An 8,758-nucleotide genomic window follows, 5' to 3' on the forward strand; every position below is an offset into this window, starting at 1 on the left:
TTTCAAGATGATGTTACTTTCAGGTACTTTGATCTAAAAGACCCCCTAGGAGCTTTCAGAGAATAAAGGAAAATGTATGACATTCTAATAAAAATACAATCAAACGTCAGGTCTACTCATTTTCCATACCATGAGTCCCTTTCTGAGTAACAAGCATAAGAAATTTCCAGAAGATGCTGAAATCTGTTGACATTGCCCCCCCCAACCCCACCGCTTTGACTGCTGAAAAAGCAGGCTTACACATGAACGTACCAGGTACATCTTTAATGCCTTAGCTTTGTGTTTTCCAAAAATGAGCATGGGGTGTGCATGTTTTAACTTTGCAATCTGTGTATGTACAACTGTATTTGCATTGACGTTAACGATATTTTTATAACTCAATATGATGCATTTATAAAATGAGTTTATCAAAATACACTAGTTAATAAATAAGTCCAGCCAAACCAACCTACTCAAGAGTTAAAATTAACTTTGGCAGGCTTAAATGTGGTACATAGTCCATTATGACTATTATGCTCATTCTTTTACTCCTCCCTACCCCGGATGCTCATCTTTTGACTAAGGAAGCCGCATTCCTGACAGATTTCTCATTCCACATCATCTTCAGCCAAGCATTGCGCGCTTACAATTCTCTGCAAAATAAAATATAGGAACTTTAAAATGAAACTGTTAATGGTATATTTCTCCAATTAAGCACATTACTGAGATCTCTAGCTTTTGACAATCAACCTCCTTCAAAAATCAACATCGGTGAGTAACAGCATTTAATATGCAATTAAAAGTATTTAGAGAAATAATGAACCAAGACAAGCAAACAATTATAGGAGATCTTCATGGTTTGCTGTAGTTTTGCTTGTGGAGGCAGCTGAATTAATTATACCCAAAATACCTTTCTGACAAGACAATAAACTTTAAATAAAGCTGCACATTGATATTTCTTAGCCACATGGCTCACGATATGGATCCAGTGGGCACATTTAACCAGTAAATCATGCTCTCAACGCACCACTGGAAACAAAAAGTTATTCAACTTATTCAGAAGCCTTTCTAACTTATCATAAGCTATGGTCGCTATTTCACTTTAAAATTTCTTATTGTGCAAAACTGAAATAAGCACACATGTGGCAGGAAAAGAGCCAAGATATTTGAATATGTTTCTTGCAACTATTGCAAAAAGATCTAATACAAACTCAACTACTTTATGGGTAAATTTCATATATCCAACAACCTCTAGAAATTTGTATTAAACATATTTTTAGCAGCCTGAACTTTATCTCAGCCTTCCTCAAATGCTTTTGGACGTGCCCAATTTTTCTTCATTTTTGCCTGAGTTATATTACTATAATAAATATATCTATATTTACTCATAGTTCCTTTAATAAACTTAGTTCAAAATTAGTGTACAGGACTATCAGGTTTGGCCCAGCATCAAACCAGTTCAAAGAACAAACTGATGTAAAATCTAAATTTAGTTAATTTTTTTCTCAGAGCCATTTGGAAAGTTGCTCCTTGTTTAGATGGAAATGCTGAGAATTTCAAGTACGGAAAACTAAATTATGCCATGTCAAAATATTTTTAAGAATTGTTTTATCACATTCAAATTACAGATAAATCTGAATTATGACATAATCCTTACAGAAGGTTCCACAATGGAATGCTGAGCTATAGCCTCTTTATAAGAATAATTTATAAATAGCATAGATAGACAAATTTCAGTTCTGACATGCGACCAGAACTGTCTGGAAGGAATAAGCTGTGATCACTACATATAACCCCATCTACTTCAATTCTGGATCTGATCTTAATGGATTGAAAAACAACACTGATGAGATCAGGAGAAATAATACCGATAATTACTAATTCTATTTCACAAACCAAATGATAAAGAATTTCATACCTGACTAATTGAAGGAAGTTTAGTAAGAAGCATTTGGAAAACTGGTGGTGGAAGAGTCTGTTGGAGAACTTGTAGTAATTGCTGAGGTTGTCCACAAACAGCAATGGCATTTGTTAAGTGATCAACACCTTTTTCATATTCTCCTGAATAAAAAACAACAACTATATTATAGTGACTAGGCATAATGATATTTAATGAAGATTTGAAACTATTCTGTTGGATAACTTAAAAATTCAAATTATTTCATCAAATGAAATAAAATATCTGCATGCCACATCTAAAAATTTGTTAACAAAAAATACCCACAGTTCAAATCACTATCCTAGAATTTTCAGGCTTTATTCTTCTGTTAGTGGCATTCTTGATTTATGAACTGTTTTAGACAAATTTAGAAAAACAATATACAGTATATTAAAATAACAGTGATAACATCACAGATCCAACTGTAAATTTAGAGATCTATTATTTTTACTTTTTTTTTTTGCAACTCTCAAAAAGTAATTTGGCCTGCAGTCCCTGTGCCCTGGGATCTAGTGTCCTGAATTTAGCTGAATTTATCTTCGAGTGGGTTAAAAAGGGCTTCGCTAATCAATATTTAGTAAAATTCTATACAAAAAGGAAATAAATCATCAAACTCAACAGAGTTGGATTACAAGTCTGTAGATATACATAGGCTTGCCCTTTAAAGAACATGCAGTTATTTTATCTTCCGAAGCACTGGTTTCAGTAATAAACATTTTTTCTACCAATTTTATATCCCCAATATGTCACATGCAAGTTAGCAAAGAGAGAGAGAGAAAAAAAAATGCAACAACCTTGTGCTAGAAGTTCCTCTCCCAACTGTATCTCTTCAAGAAAGAATTTTTGAACCGCTTCAGCATCTTTTAGATCAGGTAACTACAAGAACAACATTTATCAAAATCAGCCATTTAAATATCATAGCAAAATCTGCCACCCTCCCCACCACGCTTTTAAATATAATAAACTTTCAATTTCAACAAAGTTAATAATACTAAGAATTTTTCAAGAATAAAGAGAAGTTTACAAGGAATATTACATTCCATTTTTTTAACAAATTGTTATAAAAGCAAAAATAAACTACACTTAGAAATTGCGCTATCATTTGTGAAGTACATCATCCCACAATATGCCACGCTAATTTACATGGATGAAGAGAAATATCCATAAAAGGAAAATAGCAAAAAGTCATTTGCCCCCTCCCCAGCAGCTCCTGAATAGGCTAAGATGGGTTGGGAGCTCAAAAGGAAGGGATGTTTGCTGAAAAACTAGTTGAGGGATCTTCAATGGAAAAGAGGAAGGGGGGAAAAAGAAAGGTATTATTCTTGCTTCCCCAAAATTAGGGCTATTGGATATATGCTACAAAAGGTTGAGGGTACAATAATTTCAAGCCAGAGACCACTTTTGAAAAAAAAAATACTTTATTGTATTCATTCAATTATTTTATACCACCCTACTCCAGAAATTCTTGATGATTATCAGGAGATATATATATATAAAAACTAACACTAACACAAGAAAAGTCATCCAAACAAATCAGTAAGAATAAATAAATATAAGATCAAGCCAATATATTCACATTAGCCCCAAAGCCTGCCAGGAGAGCGTATATGCAGCATAAAAAAGCATATTACTACCTTAGAAAATCCTGCTCTTTCTTTGGCAAGCTTCTGTTTCTTTCTTCCTATAGATTAAATAAGGATATATTGATTTTCAAACAATCATGCTACTTGCACTTCAGGGTAATTTTCAGAAGGGAGGTCCCATCTTCACAGATTTCCGTATGTACCATAGCAAAGAACATAAGGGAGATGCTCACATGCAACATCATAAAGAATATTACCTTTTACATGTAGAATAATTATTCTTGAATTATGCAAAATTGTACGTACAGGTCACTCAAAAGTCAATGATAGATCTTATTAAAATATTCCCATACAGATAGTCTTCAAATAATGACTGTAATGGTGCTGGCCATTACGATCAGAAGTTCTGATGACCATTAAGTGATCTCCTCACATGTGATCACTCCATTATCCCTGCCCTCCCCAATGTGGTTGTTAAATGCACGCGTTGTTAAGCAGAGCACGTAGTGCCATCCTGAAAGTGGCCATATTCCGAGTGGCTACATTGAACTGTGGCCACTGGGAAAATGGTGACCGCTTGTGGGATTGCACCAGAACTCCCAGCAATGGAGTGACTTGATTTTCTTCCCTAATGTGAACTCTGGAGATCTTTGAAAAGTAAGCAAGGAGGAGGCCTATAGGGAAGCAGCCCCCAGGCCTACAGGGATGTGACAGTGGAGGGGTTTGGGGGAAATAGACGGGAGGGCGCTGCAGCATCCCTGTGATCAGTCATAAAAGTGAATGATCATGGGGGTCCTGAGCAGTCGTAATTTCAGGATCAGGTCATAAGTAGCTTTTAGGGAGAGTCTGCCATAACTTGCTAAACAACCTGTTGTAAATCAAGGACTACCCTATCTATATTTCTCTTATTTTGTTCTAGCACCAAGAGACATGTGTATCGCTTCTTGTGTGTTACAAAAGACCAAGAGTCCTTAGAAATTTGATGGTTATACATAGAAATATGTTAAGAGTCAAATTTTAATCAAATGCTGTACTTAAGCTCACCCATACGTTCTTCCATATAGGTACAGGAAAACCACCAGTAATAGAAATATCACACAATCAGGGAGTTTTCAACATTTTGACCCTTGCATCAATTGCAAAATAGGAAGCAAGCTAATTGTTTCTTCTTACTATCATCTATTGCAAATTGCTTTGGAGAAATGTTTACTTTGATGGTATGAAACTCATTTTAGTTATTAATGTAAACAGAAAAGTATTTTCACAACTTGGGGGGAAAGTTTCTACAAGCATGCCTTTTTATTAAGGGAAAACATAACAAAGGACACTGAGTATTTGTTGAAGAGCTGAAATAATGCAGAATTACAAAATAACATGCTGCATTTTGGAAAACTCTACATTTCTCTTTTGCATTTCTCCTTATCCTGGAAGTTATTAGTGAAACAATACCAGGAGGGTTTTGAGAATGCATTATGTGGCATGACTCTACAAGCAGGATTTGTAGATGCTGCAACTTAACTATCAAATGGTACAAAGTGAAGGTAACTATAACATATATGTAGTACTATACCAAAAACAAGGATCTTCCCCCCCTCTGATTTCTTTTTCTAAGACATACAACCTTCTATGGCGCCTGGATGGCGAAAGAACATGTTGGGGAGGGCAAATGACCACTGTGTATTTTAACTATTTTTCATGTGCATGAAGAATGGAGACATAAAACTAAGTCTTGTTTCCCAGTGGCCCTCTTTTGACTTTAATTAACATTCAGCCAACAGGGTTAGAAGCAATGATAGGATATGTCATTACAATATTTTTGATTTTTAGTGAATAAATGTTTTAGAGGATTATATAACTTTTCTATGAATACAGAAAGTATTTGCAAAAAAAATCTCCAAACATGAAGCAGGTTTCTGAAATTTAATTGGAATGTACAGCTAGTCCTCAACTTGCAACAATTTGTTTAGTGACCTTTCAAAATTACAAGGGCAGTGAAATATGTGACTTATGGCCGTTTTTCACAGTTATGACCTTTGCGGCATACAATGACCCTGCTATGTCCCAGGGTCATGTGATCATCTTTTGTGACCTTCTCATAAATCAAAGTCAATGGGGAAGCCAGGTTCATTTAACTACTGGGTTACTAACTTATGAACTGCAGTGATTCACTTAACAACCTTGGCAAGAAAAGTCGTAAAATGGGGCAAAACTCACTTAACAAATGTCTCTTGCAGAGAGGCCATAGAAATTTTGGGCTCAATTGTAGTCGTAAGTTGAGGACTACCTGTATTATATATTTTACAGTAATAAACATTTGTGTTCATTGTTTAATTTTACAGCTGGACACACCTCTTTTCCTAGGGCAATACTATATGATTAAAACAGCCTTGGACACAGAATTCCTGCACACATATTGTGTCTCTGTATATTAAGAACATATATGCTTATGTGTATACAAATGTCAGGAAATGTGTTCAAAGTAGTATTCATTTCTGATTCTCAAAATTGTGGCTGGCTAACACTAAAGGTGAAGGAAATGATGATTAATGAAACACCTAATTAAGCAAGCAAATAAGCCCAGAAAGCAGTTTGACAAAGGAGTTTGGATGGGCACAATCGTTATTGATAGGAACTAACAAAATGTTATCAATCCAACCAGATCATCTTCTTTCGATAGAATGACCAGTATATATCTTGATTGAAACATAAGAAAACATTAATACATTATTTGTCAACAACAAAAATTTGAGGCGGGGTAAATAGCAAATTCCCTGGGGACAATATCAAAATTCCAGAAATTTTGCATAGGAAAAATTAAATATATGAATATAGGATAAGGATATCATACTGGGCAACAGCGCCTACAAAAAGGGTCTGGCACTGTTGATGGATCACAAGTCAAACATGAATGTAATACAATTGCTATATTAAAAAAAAGGAAATGCAATGTTGGGTTGCAACAAAGTAGTATAAGATCAAGATCAATTACAGGCAGTCCTTGACTTATGGCCATAATTAGGACAAGAATTTTTGATGCTAAGTGATGTGGTCAAAAAGCAGAATTTCATATGACCGCATGGCTTAGCAACAGCAATCCCAGCATTTCCCGTTGGTGTTAAATCAAATTCCATCAATCATTAGCCAAGGATCCACCCCAATCCAAGTCATTCTGGGCTTGATCCCTCCCAGCCCAAGCCTTGATTCTTCCAAAGTAAGAGACTGTCTCCCCTTCAACTTCCTATTCCCCCATCTTTGCCCCTTTGACCTCACACACCCTGTCTTGAACCCTAGAACCCTGCAACTCTGGGGCTGCTTGTTACGCTGTGGCACACAAACTTCTTTGCATGCCATGCCTTTGGGGCTGGAAGAAGCCTGAGGCGCAGTGCAGCATGAAGCCACAGCCACCTCAGCCCAGCATCACAGTGCAAAGCTGCAGCCACCTCAGGAAGCCCCAGCCCTCACCACTCTGCACTCCAAAGCCCCTGCTGCCCTGCACTCTGCCACTCCAGCTAACCTTCACCATCTTCTTGCTCCACTGCTAAAGGGCATATCCAGCTGGGCCTTCCTGAGACAGTTGGTGGTCACACATGGCCAACTTCCCCAGGTCTGGTGGGGAAACCACTGTGCGTGATCTCGGAAATAAAGTCCAATGTGGCCAGCAGCTGACACACAACAGGCCAAGCCGAGCATGCTTGGTCAGCAGTAGGAGCAAGATGGTGGATGTCAGCTGGGCTGGCGGAGCACAGGGGCCATGGAGGCCAAAAGAGCATAGATGGGGAGAAAAAGGCAGGTGGGGCGAGTTGAAGGGGCCCTGCGCTTGTAAGTGCAAGTAAGCTGCCAAACACTCAAATTTGTATGTTGAGAACAATGGAGATGTAACAAAGACCATAACTTTGGAGACCAGTGGTTAAGCTCCTTTGTTAACTTCAAATGGTCATTGAATGAAGGGTGCTAAATTGACGACTACTTTTAACAATTCATTTAACCACACCTAGACTACACACGTTTAGTTCTGGGCATTTAATTTTAAGAATAACATTTACAACTGGAGTATGCCGAGAGGAAAGCAACCAAGCTTGATGAAGGGCAAAGAATGTAAAACATGGTTATAGGCACAGGGTATGTTTAGATTACAGGGGTTCTCAACCTTGGCAACTTTAAGACTTGTGGACTTCAACTCCCAGAATTCCTCAGCCAGCTTTGCTGGCTGAGGAATTCTGGGAATTGAAGTCCACAAGTCTTAAAGTTGCCAAGGTTGAGAACCCCTGGTTTAGAAAGAAGAGAAGATTGAGGCGAGGCATAAGAGGATGGGAAAGGGAGCCATTTGCTGGGATATGCGCTAGTCAATTTGTGGAGTTAGGGCAGGACTAGATGATCTCTAGCGATCTGGAATGCCCTATTTGCACCTGTGTGGCTCTGGTTCCTTCTCTATCCAAGGTTCCCTCTCTGGCAGGGGCCTCTCACTAAGGAAAAGACCAGCAGCCCTTAGCCGAGGACTTCCTGGACCTTGAAAACCACAAATCAGGGCATGGGAAGCGACTCTTCCAGGCATCCCGGGGGGGACGATCCTCACGCGTCCAGCCACAAAGGGAAAGGTTAAAAGAAAAAGCATTCGGGCCGTGAAAAAAGGCAGGTGGTGGCGAGGGAAGCGCGAAGTCAGCTCTCGGCGGCGGGCGCACGAGGGGAGAGGCCGAAAGACTCACGTTCCCGCAACCGGTTCTTGAAGTTGGGGTCGCTCCTCCTCTTGCGGTCGAAATAGATACAATAGCCGATGAAAAGGGCGCCGCAGACGCCAGCGGCGATCGCGCTGCTCTTGCCCCCCATCATCCTGCCTCTCGCGCCCACCTCGCGCTTCCCCAGGCACCTTGGCCAGGCACGCAGGAGAGGAAAGGAAGGCCCGCCTCGCGCAGGCACGCCGTCATCAGCCGGCGACGGCAAGAGGCTCGCTTTGCCTAGGGCAGGGGTAGGCAAGCTCGGCTCTTTTGTGACTCATGGACTTCAACTCCCAGAATTCCTGAGTCGAAGTCCATAAGTCATAAAAGAGCCGAGGTTGCCTACCCCTGGCCTAGGCAGGGGTAGGCAAACCTTGGCTCTTTTATGACTGGCTGGCTCAGGAATTCTGGGAGTTGAAGTCCACGAGTCGTAAAAGAGCCAAGGTTGCCTACCCCTGGCCTAGGGCGAGCGTTTTGAGAAGCGAAGAGCGGGCGCGTCCTGCCTGAAATGCGCCTGTGCATTTCAGAAATCCAACCCCCCCCCC

The 8,758-nt window shown here is 39.5% G+C and overlaps 1 protein-coding gene and 1 non-coding gene across 2 annotated transcripts; both read right to left on the reverse strand.

Moving 5' to 3' along the window:
• Nucleotides 1-249: 249 nt before the first annotated feature.
• Nucleotides 250-8,417, reverse strand: TOMM20 (translocase of outer mitochondrial membrane 20). Its single transcript, XM_015816910.1, has 5 exons — nt 8,205-8,417; nt 3,553-3,599; nt 2,713-2,794; nt 1,898-2,040; nt 250-632 (listed from the first exon to the last, which is right to left on the reverse strand). Exons 1-5 carry the CDS (start codon nt 8,326-8,328, stop codon nt 588-590), a joined length of 441 nt encoding a protein of 146 aa, XP_015672396.1. The 5' UTR covers nt 8,329-8,417; the 3' UTR covers nt 250-587.
• LOC114922617 lies at nt 4,832-4,972 on the reverse strand. The gene has a single exon (XR_003810452.1). It is a non-coding gene; the product is annotated as a small nucleolar RNA SNORA14 (small nucleolar RNA).
• Nucleotides 8,418-8,758: the final 341 nt, after the last annotated feature.

Source organism: Protobothrops mucrosquamatus, unplaced genomic scaffold (genome assembly GCF_001527695.2).
Source record: "Protobothrops mucrosquamatus isolate PMUCROS unplaced genomic scaffold, P.Mucros_1.0 scaffold527, whole genome shotgun sequence".
Taxonomy (NCBI): domain Eukaryota; kingdom Metazoa; phylum Chordata; class Lepidosauria; order Squamata; family Viperidae; genus Protobothrops; species Protobothrops mucrosquamatus.

What these genes read in the sequence shown, in the direction of transcription:
- TOMM20 (XM_015816910.1), bottom strand. Translation starts at nt 8,328, where the DNA reads ATGATGGGGGGCAAGAGCAGCGCGATCGCCGCTGGCGTCTGCGGCGCC. An exon ending in CAAGAACCGGTTGCGGGAAC is followed by an intron (nt 3,600 to 8,204) that starts GTGAGTCTTTCG and finishes TTTAATCTATAG; the next exon opens with GAAGAAAGAAACAGAAGCTT. An exon ending in AGAGGAACTTCTAGCACAAG is followed by an intron (nt 2,041 to 2,712) that starts GTTGTTGCATTT and finishes TTTTTTATTCAG; the next exon opens with GAGAATATGAAAAAGGTGTT.